The 18,500-nt window shown below is 44.3% G+C and overlaps 1 protein-coding gene and 1 non-coding gene across 11 annotated transcripts; both read left to right on the top strand.

Annotated features, from left to right (window-relative positions):
* Positions 1-1,715: 1,715 nt before the first annotated feature.
* Positions 1,716-15,039, top strand: LOC108932186 (centrosomal protein of 164 kDa-like). Of its 10 annotated transcripts, none has more exons than XM_029255820.1 (24): positions 1,716-1,817; positions 2,519-2,569; positions 2,695-2,775; positions 5,709-5,820; positions 6,035-6,248; positions 6,855-7,079; positions 7,638-7,736; positions 7,929-8,006; positions 8,174-8,338; positions 8,513-8,671; positions 8,905-9,015; positions 9,171-9,260; positions 9,810-10,072; positions 10,445-10,628; positions 10,980-11,102; positions 11,334-11,465; positions 11,871-11,954; positions 12,084-12,134; positions 12,219-12,415; positions 12,538-12,623; positions 13,005-13,274; positions 13,801-13,858; positions 13,987-14,109; positions 14,899-15,039. In XM_029255820.1, the coding sequence occupies exons 1-24, from the start codon at positions 1,733-1,735 to the stop codon at positions 14,993-14,995; spliced, it is 3,138 nt and encodes a 1,045-aa protein (XP_029111653.1). In that variant the 5' UTR covers positions 1,716-1,732; the 3' UTR covers positions 14,996-15,039. The 10 variants fall into 10 exon arrangements, with proteins under 10 accessions (XP_029111653.1, XP_029111652.1, XP_029111651.1 ...); XM_029255819.1 differs by having other exon boundaries at positions 8,513-8,719; positions 13,005-13,259; XM_029255818.1 differs by having other exon boundaries at positions 8,513-8,719.
* Positions 15,040-18,359: 3,320 nt separating this feature from the next.
* Positions 18,360-18,500, top strand: LOC114911725 (U4 spliceosomal RNA). The gene has a single exon (XR_003797984.1). It is a non-coding gene; the product is annotated as a U4 spliceosomal RNA (small nuclear RNA).

Below are 18,500 nucleotides of genomic sequence, written 5' to 3'. Positions count from 1 at the left end.
AAACATACCAATTAAGAGTAATGATGCCTCCAGTTCAAATTATGTTTGATCCCCTAGCTATCAATATACAGTCATTACCGACCAGTCCAAATAACATTCTTTGTCTTATTAGAATGTTTTCTCATCAATATTAAGCTGATATTTCTAGAACTAATCTGTATCTCTGTACTCCTCATTCTTACTTAATGCATCCTTTAAACAAGCATATGCTCTCATGGATAGCGAACCCCCCATCTATGAGTGGACTGCTGCAGTTTAGCCTGTATGAAACTAATCAAGTAAAGATGCACCAGTTCTGATTTTATTTGGGCAGGAATGAGGATAATATAGGATACAAGAACAGAACAACATAACATCTAATAAATGTGTTGTTAAACTTCTGACATTTCCATGTGTGTTTGACAGACGCGTCACGGTATATAGACATATAGCTGTAATAACTATTTTGTAAGACCTAATATTTTTATTATCTGTGCATTACATTAAAGGAATGCTAATTCAAAATTATTAAAATAAACATACAGTGTCTTCAGAAATGACCATTCAATACCGACTTCATCAATTCATCCCATAAACATGAAATTTTAGTCATTTTATTTTTGACACAAAACACGAGCTGCAAATAATGTAGAAGCAAGTTAAATAGGCCAGCTAATCCTGTTATTGGATGCGCTTTAGCAGCACCTATTGGCTGAGTACACAGTTACAGCTCAAATTCCATGATGTCCAGCTGCCACTTTTCTCCAAACCAGTTTACACTGTTAAAATACTTCACAACATAAACAGGTGGGCAATTTTTCTGTTAGGTACCTTGCTCAAGGGTACTGCAGCCAGAAGGGGAGGACCAAACTTGCAACTTCTGGGTCCAAAGACAGCAGCGCTAACCACTCTGCTACCAGCTGTCCCCCCGATTTAGGGAATAAATTAAGCAAATGTGATATGCATTAAGCATCACATGTATTCTGCCATATAAATTATGTTATATAAAATCTAACTGAAGGAATTCTGTGAGAGACTTCATTCAGTGTGTAATTAACTGTAAAAAATGTTATTAAATGTTTCATAAGGAGATTCTCCAGTTTTACATCCACCACAAAGCAAGAGGGAATAATCTAGTTTGTCCAAAGCGATTACGATATATGCTAAGAGCTGTTTGGAAGATGTTCTCCCTGCCGAAGGGGGACAAATAAGGGAGATTACATTTAAATCCGAACGAGGCACAGGGCTGGAAAAATACCAGCAATTTGAATACTCTGTGCCCCGGGAGACCACTGCTTTGTAGCTTTGCTACTTTTTACTAACACCGCTTTAACATTTTGCTTCTCATGCAATGTCCTAACCCAGTGGGTTTAAACGCTTTGTTTGCATTTTTGATTGTGACTACTAGTTTTTCTTTGTTTTCTTCAACAAAATTACATCCACAATCACAGTAATTCATACTCTGGTAGGACTGCTGATACTTTAAATTACAGCTGTAACTATATATACTGAGTAATATTGACACGCGGTTAATAAGGGTCGAAAAAGCACCCATAGAGTCAGGACTGCTGGAAATGAGCGCCCTAGTTATTTCGCTTAACACCAGCCAATGTGCCTCTCTCCTGTATTGTACTGTACTGTTATGTTATGGTGAAAAGTAAACAGGATGACGTCACAATGTCCGTTGCCGTGACGATAAAATTAACATTATTGCGTCAGAGTGATACTGTCGGCGCCACAAGCTTTTCTTAAAATGATCACTATGGAACCGAACGACTTCGAATGTGATGTCCCGATCACAATGTCCTCTCCCGACAGTCAAAACGTGTCCACCAAAGGTTAGAACACCGCTTCCTTTCATCCTCGGCAACAGATCACGTTAGCGCTTCTTGTCCCTCCGCTCTTGGCGCGATTTTAAGGCGAGGAGGGCGCCGGTGAAAGCGGTATGTTTGCGTGGGGTGAAACAAGGGTCGCAACCGAGACACGTCGCGTTTGTAGAACGGAAGAGTGGCCGGTAGGGGTCGCCAGACACCCTCTGTGCACACATTGCTTGTTCCTGGTACTGGTGCTGTTGCGTGTTGACGCAAAAAAAAAAAATCGAAATTAAAATTAAAGAATCGAGCGTTAATTTATTAAGTAGGACACCTTGGTCGGTGTAGTGCTTTAAAGCATTTTTACTTACACAGAGACTGTGGCTAGCCTGGTGATTAGCGCCTAGAGGTTGTAGGTTCGAATCTCACTCCTAATCGCGTGTGTCGTTTCTGTGAAATATAATCATGTCTGCCCAAAATTTTTCAAGCGGAAGTTTCCCAGCTGTATAACTTAAGTAAATAATCGTATGTGTTCACTTAACACAGTCGCTCCGAAAAGCGTCAGCTGCGTGAATGAAGGGAAACACGCTTCCCTTTTTTCGTCTCTCGCTGAATATCATGAGACGTAGAAACGTGAGAAAAAAAAAAGTCTTATATTGTTCGATTATGTCATGTGTGTGACTTGATAAAGCGCTGTTAACATGTAGAAAAACAACTCTCTTTCCCAGAACTGCAGCCGATGGCTCGCCTGGAGGAATTGGGTCTTTGTGCAAGAAACGGTGAGAATTTCCAATACGTAATGAGGAGTGGAAAATAGCAGATGATGTGAACGGCACAACCAGTAAAAATCACTTTATAGAGGCGTCGCAGTGAATTTAACTGAAGGAAAACCGATTATTCTCAGAAGAGCCGTCGGAAGAGGTTCTCGCAGCGGGACATGTTGCTCTGAGGAAGGAACCTGGAGCTCACATACCGTCTGAAAAAGGTAGGAGGCGTGGAAAAAAAGGACACTAAGCGACACAAGTAACATCGTATCTCCGCCCCCAAACTGAGCTACTAGAAACAGAGTGGAAACTCCCGATTAAAGAAAGGTGCACTGTATTTAACGGATATATGTACTTCATCATCCCTCCTTTGACAAAGATGTCTGCGATTATAAGTACCACTAGCATGCTGGAGAATTCCCTGGGTCACTCCCAGCCCCCCTATCACGCCCCATGGTTAAGGGGCCACTCCCAGAACTCCCCAGAATTCCCCTCTTGCTTATTGAGCATAAGCAGAACGACAACCAATCAGAACAATTATTCAGCCACTACTCTGGCATTCTACTTGCTTATTTGTGTATCTTCTAATATTAAAAAAAATTTTAAAAAAAAAATGGTGGGAGGGTATCGGGATTTGTCTATCCTGTGTTTTATGCACCTACTTAAACGCTGAACCTCAGTGCAGCAAGTGGTAGATAACAAAATTTTTAGGTTTGCTTCAGACTTTCATGTCTGCAGCTATGTCTCCTTCTCTAATGTAATGCATAAATTGTACTTTTGCTCATATGTACGTCGCTTTGGAGAAAAGCGTATGCTAAATGAATAAATGAAAAAGAAAAAAAAAATTGAGTAAATGTAATATAGATGTAAACAACACACACACAACTGTGTACATACATGAGCACTAATATCAACCGGAGCTATTACAGCTCCCCTCATTTACATGTACATTTTCATTTACAGTTACATGATTCATTCACTTATAATCAGCGCACGCAGGACGTTTTCAAAAGTTTTTACAACCCACACATTTTTTTACTCGCTCCTTGTACTGATAGCTGAGTTGAGAGTTTTCTAAATTAAGCCCATTTTAAGTTTGTTCTGTTAATTTTTGATAGAATTTTCTTTCCATGTCGGTGCGAAAATTACCTACAAGAACACGGTCACGTGGCTCGTGACGTTTCTTTTCATTTTTTTTTTTTTTTCTTACGGATCATAATCATGGATCACCAGCCCACCCAAGGGTGTCTGGCTTCACACACTGTCTTACTCGACAGGAATAAAATTCTCCATTAATCATTTCCGATAACTGAAATCTTTATTCAATAAATAAATTAATCCTAAAAACTACCATGCAAACAATAAAATTTAAAATGAAATAATATAATCAATAAGACCAACCAGTAAAGACCGCATGGCAGAACCTTTAAAACCTTAAAACTCAGGCCATCTACCTCATGAACAGCTAAATCCCCCCTAGAGAGTAAACCAGTGCAATTCACAACGCTATTTCTATTTATAATTATATCTATTTATCACATCATATCTCTTACTCGCAATCCCTTGCATTTGTATAGAACATACCTGTACATACATATAATGTCTAGTGACTATTTTTGTATATTGTGTACTTTATATTTTTTATATATTTTTAATATTTTTATCCTTTTTTCGGATATTCTATCTTCTCATCTGTGTCTTGTCACTGACATTTTGTCTGTGCTGCGGAAGCTTCTGTCACCAAGACAAATTCCTTGTATGTGTGAACATACTTGGCAATAAAGCTCCTTCTGATTCTGATTCTAATTCTAAGAGACGTACCCCCAAGGCTTAAAAACATACTTAATAAATAATAATAAATAACGTTTTTTTTAAATAATTCATTTTTAAAAAACGGATCTTTAGACAAACGCAGGGCAAACACACCGAGAAACACAAGCGAGCGGTTGTCAGTAACAGACACACCGAACTTCGCCACGGATTTTTCTCCGCAGGTTTACTTTTTACTAACAGTTCCCATTATCGAAGAAAAGCGGGTGTACTGGTGGGTGGCTGGAGTTGGGAGATGGGAGATGGGAGATGGGGACCCCTGGTGGTCGCGCAGGGTATTGTCACCGGAGGTCATGACATGACCTTTACACTCCCAACCGCTAGGTGGCAGTAAGGGTCCACCCAGACGTAGCAGGAATGCGGGTCCAGATTAATTCAGTTCTTTCACAGTGTTTACACCTCAAGGCTTGTGTTCCTCAGTCTTTAGTATCATTAACAAGCTAAAGAGTGATGCGGATGTTTACAAGAACAGCCAAGACAATTGAGACTGGATACACATCTGTAGAGACAACAGACTTTTCTTATGTGTTATTTTTAATTAATTTAGCCCAGAATTTACACACACACACTGAGGCCACTTGTCCCAGGAGGGGTCACAGTAAACTGGTGCCTAACCCAGCAGGGCAGGGCACAAGGCTGGAGGAGGAGGGGGCACACCCAGGGCGGGATGCCAGTCCACTGCAGGGCACCCCAAGCAGGACTCAAACCCCAGACCCACCAGAGGGCAGGCACAGGCCGAACCTACTGCGCCACTGCATCGCCACACCCCCCTTGCCAAGAATTGATAAAATGTTAAAATAAAGGTTTTATTATTTCTAAATCAGGAGGCAATTTTTAAAGAACCTAACCTGGGAATGAATCATGGAAATCTCTATTATTATACTTATTGATTGCGACTGTAGCTTTGGAGTTTTTTTTTTTTGTGTTGAAATGTATGGGTGTTTGAATTTGTTGCTGTTGTTTTCTTTGCTGCTTCACTTGTATATGGTGCCCATTTAACAAAAATAATGTTGTAAAAAATGGATCAGTTTAGCCTGATTACGTCTTTTTGCTGAAATAATGATTTGTGGTAAACAATTCAGGGGATGCGGTAGTGCAGCGGGTTTGACGTCCCGTCCTGGGTGCGTCTCTTCCCCCTCCAGCCTTGTGCCCTGTGTTGCTGGGTTAGGCTCCAGTTCGCCATGACCGTGCTTGGGACAAGCGGTTTCAGACAATGTGTATGTGTGTGTGTGTGTGTGTGGGTAAACAATTCAGAGCACTCCTGAAGCACAGGAATTGAACATTCCTGACATAGCATTTCATTTAATTTTCCTTCCTCCTTCAGATACCCAAGACTTTTCCTGGGACATTGGAATCGGTCCTGATCGTGAACCAGAACACACGCGGTTTGCACAGGAGGGCTGTCAGGACCCCCTGCCTGCCACATGGAAGCCCTGGTCAGCAAGCCCATCCCCACTGCCCTTTCATACCAAATCACAGCTTTTTTTACATGAGCACTAACACATATTTTTATTATGTAGAATTAAACACTTAGCTATTGAACATGTTTCTTATTTGCTGCAAAGGCTGCATGCTCTTTCTTGATGCATATTGTCTTTATTTTGGGTTCTGCAGTCAAAAATCAATTTCCTTTTCTTTCCCGTCTTGCAGCCTGGACGAAACGAAGAAGATAAGTTACTTAAACTTCTCCACTTTAGACTCTCCCGTTATTCACCCCTATAAAAAGTATGGCCACAACCTGGTGGTTCATGAGCAGGAAAGCACCAAGTCCCATGATACACCAAGTAGCAAGAAAGGGAAGAGAATTAAAGAAAAGAAGGGGAAGAAGGGACCAAAAGACAAGGATCCTTTCAATGTCTCTACGGTAGGTATGGACTGTCATCTATCTGACTCTTTATTTTCTGGACATGGAAAGCCAGGGCAATATAGCTGAACCTCCGGTAGAGCACTTAAACTATCAGTCTTCAGACTATGTACCATTGTAACTTCAGTGACAGGTTTACATTCACTCTTAAAACCATGAGTCTGCAGTGATGTCAGCATAGAGCTATAATGTTACATAAAAGTATAACAGAAATAGAACTGATCTCTCCATTTGTGATTCAGAAGAGAGTGCTGTGAAATGTTATGCTTTACACACACACACTTTTTCTGAACCACTTGTCCCATACGGGGTCGTGGGGAACCGGAGCCTACCCGGCAACATAAGGAGTAAGGCCGGAGGGGGAAGGGACACACCCAGGCCGGGACGTCAGTCCATAGCAAGGCACCCCAAGCGGGACTCGAACCCCAGACCCCCCGGAGAGCAGGACCCGGTCCAACCCACTGCGCCACTACATTTATTCATTTTGCAAGATGCTTTTCTCCAAAGCAACGTACTTCTCAATTAATTGCATGTAATTCACTCTTACCGAAGTGAAACCGGGTTTAGCAAAATGGAAGCACTGATTTCTGTTTCTGTGTCACTCAGTCTGTGGGCTCAGCTCTAGAGCCCCTTCAGGGACCCCTGGGGCCCCTTCCCCCACTGCGGCCACTTCCACCTCTACGGTCCTTCTCCCCACTGCAGTCCCTACCCAGTATACAGTCCCTTCCTCCACAGCAGTCCTCCTGGGAGGATGAAGACACATCCATCCTCTCGCTCCATGGGTTGCTCTGCAGCTCAGAAGCATCTGAACCTCTCAAGACACCACTGAAAGTGAGTGATGTAAATGGTCCTGCAGACAGACTGAAAATTCCAAAATATGTGTGCTTTTCATAACTCAGAATTAGTTGGAACATAATGCCAAGTGACAGTTAATACACTAGTATCCCATCGAGCATAACACCTTGCCTGGCTCAGTAGGCTTCTAGAATAGGCTCTGGACCACCACAAGCAAGTATATAAGCAAGTCCTGATGATGAATAAATGAGAATGAACACATTTTTTTCATTGTAATAGTGAAAGTAATGGCTTAAAAAATTTAAAAAAAAAAAAATGTGCATGCACACACACTGTCTGCAACTGCTTGTGCTGAGTGGGGTTGTGGCGAGCTGGAGCCTAACCTGGCAGCATAGGGCGCAGGGGACACACCGAACAGGATGCCAGTCTGCCGCAAGGCACCCCAAGCAGGACTTGAACCCCAGACCCACCACAGAGCAGATCCTGGCCAAACCCGCAGTGCCACTGCACCCCCCCCAGAAAAAAAGTGATGTTAGAAAAACTTAAAAATGGGTCTTGTTCTGTCTCACTGACTTTCTCCATTGACATTCCAAGGCTCCTGATTCCATTCAGCGCTGCAGTCCAGTCGGACTGAGCCAGGAGGAGTGTGTCTCTCCTTCCTTTTCCGAGTTCGAGGACACGGAGGACACAGAGGTGGGGAACTTTACGTCAGCAAAGCGCTTAGGCTGTCTGTGGCTCATTGCTGTTATTATATGGCTCAGTTCAGGACATTTTATGTGTAAGATTTCACAACATTGCATAGTCAATAGGGGGTTTGCACAGCAGTGTGTGCAGCACAGCTGACGTGTGAACGGGGCTAATAAACTGTGTGGCCTCTGCTGGCAGAACCTGAGGGATGAACTAAATCAGCTGGTAAACCCAAATCTGGATCTGGACACCCTGGAAAGAGGTTTGCTGTACGAGGTAGGACCTTTTCTAGGCACGGACACAGACGTAGACGGATATTTATTGAAAGATGTTGCTTACAGCTGCAGTACAGGCGGCTCTACAACCCAAACGGAGGATGACTTTTGATGATGTGAGTTGCCGGCGCACACGCGAGCCCCGTGTCGATCATCCTGCCTCTTTAGGACAGCGAGGCTAGCGAAGCAGCTTCTTGGCAGGAGAGGATGGAACCAAAAGTTGAAGCCATTGAAGCCAGCGAGGAGAACAAGGAATCACCCCTAGATAAGGTGGACTTGGAACTGAAGGTCATGGCCCTCTCAGCCAGCCACAGCCCCATGCCACACTCTCAGGTTCCCAGGCTTAAGTTCCTGCAATTTCTTCATCCATCTCTCTTTTGATTCTCTAACAATCGAGAAAGCTACGTCAGCAGTCATATAAAATGTTATATTTTTAATTTACTTTTTTGGACGTGAAACTGGGCTTGATCGGAAGAATGCACTGATTTCTCTTTCTGTCTCGTCCAGCCTGTGGCCCCAGCCGTCGGGCCCCTTCTCTCTTTACAGGCTTTTCTCCCGCTGCGGCCCCCTCCTACACTCTGGGGGGGCGCGGATGCACCCATCTCCTCGCTCCGTGGGGCACTCTGCGGCTCGGATTCGCTGGAACCTCCCAAAACACCAGTGAACGTGAGCGACGCGAACTCATTCCTGCAGACGGGCTGTTCGTTTCGAAAGGTTTCTGACAGCAACATCGACTGATTAATCGTTTAAGTTATTCTGCCAGAAGATTATTAAATGACACGGGAAGGGACAAAACAAAACAGGCTACTGCTGCATTTCGTCTCTGATTTTTCCTCCATCGTAAGGCTGAAAATGATACAAATATCGGTCTCATTCCGTCCCTTTGCTGTAACCTTAAGGCTCCTGTCTCTCGTCTGAGCTCCAGTCCGACTGGACAGAGTCGGGAGGAGTGCGTGTCTCCTTCCTTGTCCAAGTTTAAGGAGGAAGAGGACAAGTTCTCTAAAGAAGAGGTTAGGGCCCTTTGACTTGGGACTTGGCTGATGATAGACAGGACTAGAGACATATACTGAAGGACATGGTTGACATGCAGCGCAGTCAATCTCAGACACAAGAGATGATGTGTTTTCGGAAATGCTGACAGACACCGGAACCCATGCTTCTTTAGGGCAGCGAAACCGTTGACGCCAGAGCTGCGTCTCTCCCAGAGCTGCAGGAGGCGATTATCTCGGTCAACCGCCCTGAGCCACCATCCCAGGTGCCTTCTCCTAGTGTCCAGACCTCATCGCTTTCCCTCTTACTCCTTTTCCTTTCTGCCCTGTACTTATTTTTTTGTCACTCTGCTTTTTCCCTACACCACGCTCACCTCTTTAAGTGACACATATCATTTGTGTGTTAAAATATAGCTACAGTTACATTTACTCACATAAATAAGGATTTATATTTTAAATTCTGTAAACGAAATCAGTGTGTGGGACTCGCGTCTTTATCTATTCCTCAGTCTTGTCTCCATTGCTCTCGTACCGTATTTTTGTCAGTGGAATATAGCCATCGATCCTGACTGTCACGTTTCTCTTTGTCTGCCTCCCGTCACCTCCGGGACACCGTGGCAGATAGGACTCGCTGTGTCTACAGTGTGTGTCTACAGCTGTCTTTCTAAAAATCGCAACAAACTTTGTGTACGTTTTCAGTGTATTTTACAAATGTGAATCACCAAGTATCTATATTAAAAACACTTACATTGCTGTATTAAACGTTAACTGTAAAGTATTTAACATTAGTTGTAAATCCAGATGTTGCGCCTCAGGATTCTGCTCACTTGTGGCCAAGGCTGGAGGTGGAAAGGGGCGGTAAAAGCCTGAGGAGGGGGTCACAATCCTCCATGGGACGCCCGGCATGGGTCCCCCACCCTTCCTCCGAGGAGCAGCTGAAGCCGGAACAGGAGATCGAGACGGACGTGAAGGCGGAGCGCGAGGAGGATCTAGAGGAGAGCCAGCAGTCCCCGAGGGAGGACCGGAAGGAGCAGGAGCGGGAGGAGGTGCACATTCTGGAAAAGGAGGAGAGAATCCAGTGAGCAGAGACAGAGAAACACAGAACACACGGCACTTTGGCGCTATTAGAGCAGCAGGTGGCACGGTTGTTTGAATCCCACCTCCTGCTGTAATACTCTTGATCAAGGTACTCACCCTCAATTGCTCGCTACAAATTACCCAGCAGTCTAAATGGGTAAATCGTTGTAAGTATCTCCATGTTGTAAGTTCCTTCGGAGCAAACATCAGCTAAATAATAAATAAATAAATAAATTTATTGCCCCTCCGTTTTTGTGACAAACGTGAGCTCAAGTGGATTTGCATTTGTGTGTGTGTGTGTGTGTAGCATAGTCTTTCTGTTTCTGATGCACTCTTGTCGAATTCTATATGACTGCATGTTTCCTTCCAACAGGGAGGAGATGGAGATCTTACTGCAGGAGCTGAGGGCTGCCACTGAAACGGAGCTGGTGGCGGAAAAGGAGAAGCTGGCGGAAAGGAGGAAGGCCGACTCGGAGGCCCTGAGGCAGGAGAACAAGGAGCTGCTGCAGGCTGACGGGCGGGAGAGAGACGAGCAGCTTCGTGTTCTCAGATCGGAGGTAAAAGGAGACCCATTTGCACCCCCCGCTTAGTCTGTATTCGGGGATTTACGTGTTAATTCATCTCGACGGGGACCGAAGACACAGATGACTGATGGTCAGTCCAGGGTCTCGGAGAAACTTCCCGTGTGCTTTTCACTACATTAAAAGGTGTTCGATCTGTACGTTGGTCACCTTCTCAACCACAACCCTCAACCGTGGTCAAGAGGCTTGCGCCTACCTAAGTGGAACAGTAATATGGTATTATTGTCGACAGAATTTTAGTGAAATTATTATGTGTCGCCTGCCCGGAAATCATGTCCGTGTCCCCCTTCACAGAATGCGTCTCCCTGTCGCTCTGTGCCCACACAGCTGGGGGGCCTGTTACAGGAGGCGAGGCAGGATGTGCAGCAAGAGCACGAGCGGATGATGGAGCTCCTGAGAGAGGAGCACCACAATGAGCTGAGGTCCATCAGGGAGAATCACCTATTAGAGGTGAGAAGGAGCAGTGATATGGGATTGTTGGTAGTATTATTATTTAGAGAATTTTGCTGAAATTATTATGTGTCGCCTGCCCGGAAATCATTCCTGTCCACGTGTGCAAAGTTTATATGTTCTCCCTGTGTTTTTCTGGGCTGGGTCTGGGCACTGTGGTTGAGCTCCTCAGTCACAGTAAATACGTTTAGGATCGTTGAGCGACTCTACCCGGTGTGTGTCCGCGTACAGAGAGAGAAGCTCCTCTCGGTTCTACAGGAGGAGAGGAGGAGACTGCTGGCTGCCCACAGCTCCCATCAGGAGGACCTGCGCGTGCAACTCGAGTGGAAGCTGCAGCAAATGCTTCGGGAGCGGACGTTCAAGGTCGGGAGAGGAGAGAAAGGAGTGCGTGCAAGAGACCAGTGTCGCAGTGTCACTCAAACACACAGCACAGCTTCTTCTCTAACACGTTTCACTCTATCGCGTTAGCGGAAAGTTCAGCCTTGGGAAAAACGGGCTGTCTGTTGTCACATGAGCAGGTACAAAACCAATTAGTTCAGTCCTGGATATGAGCCAGGGGTTCTGTCATGAATGTGAACAGATGCGATTTTGAAGTGGTGTGTTGAAGTGTATTGATTACTTTGGCGTTCCTTGAAGGCTCCTATCAGTGCTTCTATAGCCTCTCCTTCATAAATATATAAGGCGGTCCCAATAATGAAGGACCGAGCGGTTTAAAGCTTCTGGTTTTCCAAGGCAGAGCTCTGGAGGCCTTTCCTTTCTGTCCAGCAGGAGGCTGCGGTCAAGGAGCAGAGTCAGCAGCTCGAGCTCAAATCCAAAGAGCTAAAGGCCCAGACTGCAGCACTGCAAGCCCAGGTACTGCACCGTGGTAATAGTCCCCAGTTTGAGTGGGAGTAACACAGTAGGATGGTTCCCTGTGTTGCCAGTAGTGTGTGTGGTTTTTTCATCTAGATAAAACCTCACACCTCTCACTCTGTTCTACAGGTGGAAGATCTGAAAATTATAAGACAGCAGCTGGGTGATGAAGAAAAGGAGGTGAAGTTTTTTTTACATCATCAGTATCATCATCAACAGCAGCACCATCCTCAAAATGATCTGTATGTATTTGTGTGTACTCAGATTCAGTCCTGCATTGTGCAGGAGGGAGATGGCTCTCAGGTCAAGAGGAACCACCTCTGGGAGGAGGTGGAAAGAGTACGGGAAGAGAGGGACAGAGCGAGGGAGGAGGGTCAGACGCTGAAAGAGGAAAAACTCCGGCTAGAGAACAAAGTGGACGTTTTGCAAGAGCGTTTGCAACAACTGAGCTGCAGAATCGGGTAACAAACACTACAGCAAACTGGTCTACATGTGACTTACACTGTCTAATGTTGTAGTTTACACTGGTTTCTATTCAATATACAGTGCACATACAATGTGTGTTTGTAAATGGGGACTGTAGTTGCAGTGATTTGAAGTGTAACGAGAGCACAAGACAGCCTGGGAACAAATGCAGTCTGAGCAGCACAGAGGCCCATGACGGCACAGGTAGGAGACAGAGACATCAACGGCTTGATTCGTTTTCTACCCAAAAAACATAATTGGTACTGTCACAGTGATGGTGATAGTTTGTCTTATCAGCCAGTTTATAACTATGAGTGTAAAAACAGTGTAAATGCCTGTCAAACTCATAAAGGTCAGACCACTTTGGAGCATCTCTCAGAAAATTAAGTAAAAGTTGAAAGTTCTTCAAATTCTGCAACTTTTGCTGAAGCCTTCGTAGGGAAATAAGTTGCAATGCAAAACAGTTACAGTTCTGGCACATGATTTTCTCCATAACTCTAATAGTTATTGCCAGAGCTTACATGTGTGCTCTGTTCTTTCTGGTTACCCTGTCTCCATGTCTCTTTTTGCCGCGTTGCCCTCCAGGCTCTCATCCTACAGTAGCAGCCAAAGTGCAGCAGTTGATCGAGTCCATGCAGCACATGTCATTCCAACTCAACGCTGTGCTAGGGGCCTTGGACTCCTTGACTCAGAGACAGTCTCCACTCTTCCCCACTACTCAGCCCTCCTACACCTCCCTCCCCACACCTCTCCACCACTCTGTCCCCTCCTGTCCCTGGAACCCCCCTGCCCAAAATGTCCCGGTCCAGAATTTGAAGGAGATGCTCAGCAGCCAATGGAGTAAGATCCTTGCTAGTATGTCCAGGGATTCAGAGTGCCACACACGTTGTCTCTGGGCCCAGGTCACACAATCTGGCCTTTGTTCTCTTCAGTTGTGAGATGACTGAGGTTTTCTCCCCCCTCATACTGTCAAAGCCGACAGAACTGTAAGTGGAAATATATTGCTCTGCTACAACAAGCACATCATGTCTCCGCTTAAAGCCTGTGTACATCAGGACAGGTGTGTGTCTGTCTGATCTTCCCATATTTGTGTCGGTGGCTTTAAGAGGGGACATGAATTGTGTGTTTAGCTCCAACTGAATTGTGAGAAAGCAGAATTAAACACAACGTTGAAAAAGTCACTGAAAACTTAACATTTTACTTATTTGAGCTCACAAAGTAATGCATCAAGGGCTAAAATAACCCCTTTAATGCAGTCAGTTCAAGAAAAGGGTCTTAAGAGGACTTAAGAGAAATGGCCACTATATTGTTCAGTGTATGCAGAATCATGTCTAGGACACGTCATTGTCTCACCTGAGCCGACTGCATTTTCTTTTGCCAGAAAGACATGCGGAAAACGGAATGAAGCATGCGGCGTACCGTGGATACACACCAGCCAGGTAACGTTACACACCAGCCACCAGACAGCCCCGCATTCGCCAAAAAAACACCGGTTGTAAGATGACAGGGAGGTAATCCTTGTAATTACGAACTGCCGTAACGATTGTGGTGCATCTGTGTGTTCAAGTGAGTCGTCCCGGTGCCTCTGCTCCACGCTGCCCAAAGTAGTGGAGACCGACAGCCAGCGAGTTCAAGATCTGATTGAAAGCAACAGGAAGTGGCTGGAGAGCCACAGGAGGGACTCCAAAATGTACGTTACGATGCACTGACTGCTGCACCTGTACATTATGCCTTCAACTTTTCCCCCAACATGCCCATACACTGAGAAATCAAAGAGCTGAGCACTACAAACTTTTGACCCCATCACACACCCACTGCGGTGTACCATGGTTTCTGCAACCACCTTCTGACTGTATAGTATAGTTCACAGACTGATCTGAATGGTGCATCAGTCTGTATTCCACAGCTGTCTGCAAAAAAACATTATTCAGATTAGAATCTAATACAGGCTGAATAAGTATTACTAATAAGAGCAACATTGTGTGATGCGCTGTATTCTAAAAGGGGTTACAATTAATTCCTTACATAAAAACTTTTAGTTCTTGTTTACAACTTATTTTTCTCCAATGTGTACATCACTAAAGTGATAAAGAGCACATGAAATTCAGCACGTTTTACACTGAAAGTTAATGACATAGATGTTTTAAGAATAGAACAATAACTTGTTTGAAAGCAGAAATGGAAACTACATGAGGAAGTATTTCAATTATCGTATTCACCAGCTGTGGCCTTGCTTCAGCTCCATGAGAGTGCAAGAAATCTTAATAAATCTTAACTTAAATGTAGAAGTTAAGACTGCATAATTCCTGTGTAAATGTACAAACGTGTTTTATTTCTCAGGACACTGCAACTCACAAAGCCATTGTTGGCTAGTCCAGAATACCATTCTCCAGGTTATCAGCGCTATATTGAGTTGCCATTTCTATAACGGTAGCAAGTGTCTCTGATCCCCATTCTTACTAAACGCTGCTCTGAACAGGCCTGGACTCTCACAGATGAAGAACCCCCCCTGTGTGGGTAGACTCGTGCAGTTTAGCCTGGATGAGAGGAACGAAATAATAGTGCACCACTTGTGAATTTTCTCACGAAAGGGACTAGAGAATGAAAGCGGATGTGAGCGCAGCACATATTAACACAATAAATGTGTTGTTAAACTTACATTTCCATGTGTTTGACTTGTCAGTATGAATAGACTGCCTCAGGGTAACTCAAGGGCCAGAGATTGTCTAGGCTGGGTTCTGTCTGGTGGGAGTTTCGCTTTGCATACTGTATGGTTTCTCCAGCACAGGAAGTGCTGGCTGGAAAGATCTTATCTTTCATTTTTTCATATGAAATAATCTTGTGATTTTCATATGAGTTGACTTGTAAACTGTGACATCTTCAGGCAAGGGCCGTTACTGGTAACAGTAACTTAATGTTGGGGAACAACAGCACGACATGATGGGGAAAATTTATCTTAATAGAGCATCAGTGGTTGTATTTCTGTTAGTTCTTTTGCATCCATTGTATCCTTTACATGTCATGTATTTTTCTCACAATATTTTCATTACATACAATACTGTGTATTTATGAAAGGCTACTGTCACGTCCACGCCCACAACACAAGCAACAACACCTGACTCCGCACTAGCTCATGAGTAATTGCTCACCCTATAAAGACCCTCTTCAGCTCCCGTACCGTTGCGGAATCTCGTTTGGGACAACCGCCCTTCCTCGCGTTAGTACACTCTTGCTCTGTCCATGATCTCCAGTTTTTTTGACTCCTTGCTTCGTAATCCGACCACGTCCATGGATCCTCTTTCCTGTCCTGTTCGCCGATCGACCGACCCTTCGCCTGTCCCTGGTTTTGAGACCTTGCCTCTTCCCTCAACGTCTAACGAACAACGCTGCACTTGGGTTCAGCCGTCTCGGCTCCCCGTGTTCCGCGTGACAGCTATAGTGTTCCTCCTTAGTCCCCCCGCCAACATATACTGTGAACAAAACATGCAAATCAAGTTGTGTGTTGTTACACAAGTTACACTGATAACACACTACATTCAGATGGGGTGAAGGAGGACTTGCAGACAGCATGCACTAGAACACCAGCACCAAGGAAACTATACACTATGGTTTGTAGATCCCATTTCCCCAAGGCCCCACAGCTCAAACTGCTCAAACCGCTCATCCCAGCCTGCTTAGTACCCCTCAGGCTTTCTTACTGGACAGCATAGTCACCCCCTTATATTCCCCATAAATCCCCACAACAGTTAAACACTTCATCACATCTAACCCACAATCCAGCTATTTACAATAAAGCAATTTTCCCACTCAAACTCCCAGTAATGCAGGTCGTTACAATGTGACACAAAGTGTTAGTCTATTACCTGAATAATTTAAACAAAAAAAAACGTTAAGGTGCACGCATAAGAAATGGTATTATGTAACTTGAGCAGTTGCTTCATGTTCAGGAAGTCAGGGACAGCTGCTAGCGTAGTGGTTCGAACTGCTGCCTTTGTGTTCAAAGGTCACAGGTATGATCCCCACCTCTAACTCAAGTACTCTTGAGCATGGTACTTACCGTAAATTGCTCCAGTAAAAGAAATGCCCAGCTGCATAAATAATCGTAACCTTAATTTTGTAAGTCACTTTGGAGAAAAGTGTCAACTAAATGAATAAATGTAAACTGGTGATGTAGCAGAAGGTCTCACACAACATCTGCCATGATGTATGTTTTTTATGCTGTATTTGTCTCAGCCATGTAGTATTATATTTTTTTGTTTTATTTAACAGATGGTGGGGTGCAGTGGCACAGCAGGCTTGGCCTGTGTCTGCTCTCTGGCAGGTCTGGGGTTTCAGTCCTGCTTGGGGTGCCCTGTAATGGACTGGTGTCCTGTCCTGGGTGTGTTCCACCCCCCCCAGCCCTGCGCTCTGCACTGCCAGGCTAGTCTCTGGCTCACCATGACCTCTGCTTGGGAAAAAGTGGCCTCAGCTGGTGTGTGTGTGTGTGTGTGTGTGTGTGTGTGTGTGTGTGTGTGTATTTAACATATTTTATATGCATATTTTAGAGTATGCATGACAGATTTTATGGAATTGTTTGTCGAAGGAAGATTTTAAGGAAGCGGAAGTGATGAATGAAGATTATACTTGTCCTGTTGGACAGTGCGTTACCACTTTCGGTCTCTTGGTAGTCCATTTTGGTCCGTAAGGAAGAAAAAGAACTGGTTTAACTTGGAACAAAATCATCAGGAATGCAATTATGCAGTGAGCGCACATTCCACCCGTGTCACGCACACAGGGGTGAACTTCTCGAATCTCGCCAGTCCGTATTACATTCACTGGTTATAAATCATTGTAGATGGGAAAAAAAAAAAAGAAGCTTCGCCAGTGTTCTCACACACTTTCCCAGCCGTTGGTGTGTACGCTGTATACTGAACACTTACTCGACAGCTGCACGCACACCTCTGCAGGAGGCACGCGGACACCAGGGAAAACGTGCCCAGCTGCGTGATGACGTCACGGACGCAAGTCGCACAGCATCATACCACGAGTTTCCAGTGACGATTCGACAAAAAGTAATACACAAAGTAAATGATACAAAGCAAACTTTGACTAAAGCATTACCATTTGATATATTTACTGTTAACAAAGATAAAAAGATTGTTAGTGAACTTCAGTTACGAATGTTAAGGTATTGAGTCTGTGCCGCAAGAATTAATGCAAAGTATAAACTGAAATAATCGGACCGTCGGATACATCTCACTTCCATTCACTTCCCTCCCTTTTAAAACCCATCAGAGTAACACATTCGAGTGTAATATTTAAATTGAATTTCCGGAGTAAAATATTGCGGATGCATTCTTTCAGTCGAGTCTTCTAAATAACCGCGAACTTCGCATACAATATTTTCCATATTATGCTGTTAAGAACTGATTCAAGATCGGTTTACATTCCGCTAGTCCTTCCTTTCTCGATTCAAAGGTACACGGCATGCCTGATCCACGGTCAGTTGTTGTAGGGATAAGCAACATATGTTTCAAAGGAGCACTTTCGTCATACATACAGGAACTCCTTGGAAATCAAAATATTTTAGACACTAAAATAACTAAGTTGTGTATCATATAACAGAAGCCTGAAAACTGAAATAATTTTTATAAGATGGCATAAATATATTTATATAAGTATATTCGTTCGTGAATAAACAACACCATTCGCCCATTGACCACGAGGGCTTCGAACATTTGCATAAGCACCCGTCATGCATTGCACAGATTGCGGTACAAACGTTTAATGTAAAGGAATTCAACATATTTCATGTAAGTGACTAAGAAAATCATAGTAAAAACATTTTCTAATCTAGTATTCGTTCGGATGTACGTGAGTGTGGAACCCGCGTGTGTGTCCCACCGCCGTGCGGTCGCATCGTTTCCCTATCCACACCTCTACGTTTCTAAACTGGAAGTCAGCTTTGCGCAGTGGCAGTATCGTAGCCTATGAGGTTTATCCGAGGCGCGATTATTGCTAGTTGAAAACTTTACCCAATACCCCGCCGTGACGACTTGAAATATAGTCGGCACTGGCAATTTTTGACGGTCTCCAAGGAGA

This window comes from Scleropages formosus, chromosome 10 (assembly GCF_900964775.1).
Source record: "Scleropages formosus chromosome 10, fSclFor1.1, whole genome shotgun sequence".
NCBI classification, from domain to species: Eukaryota; Metazoa; Chordata; class Actinopteri; order Osteoglossiformes; family Osteoglossidae; genus Scleropages; species Scleropages formosus.
Note: the sequence above shows the minus strand (reverse complement) of the source record. Positions and strands in the feature narration are given on the sequence as shown.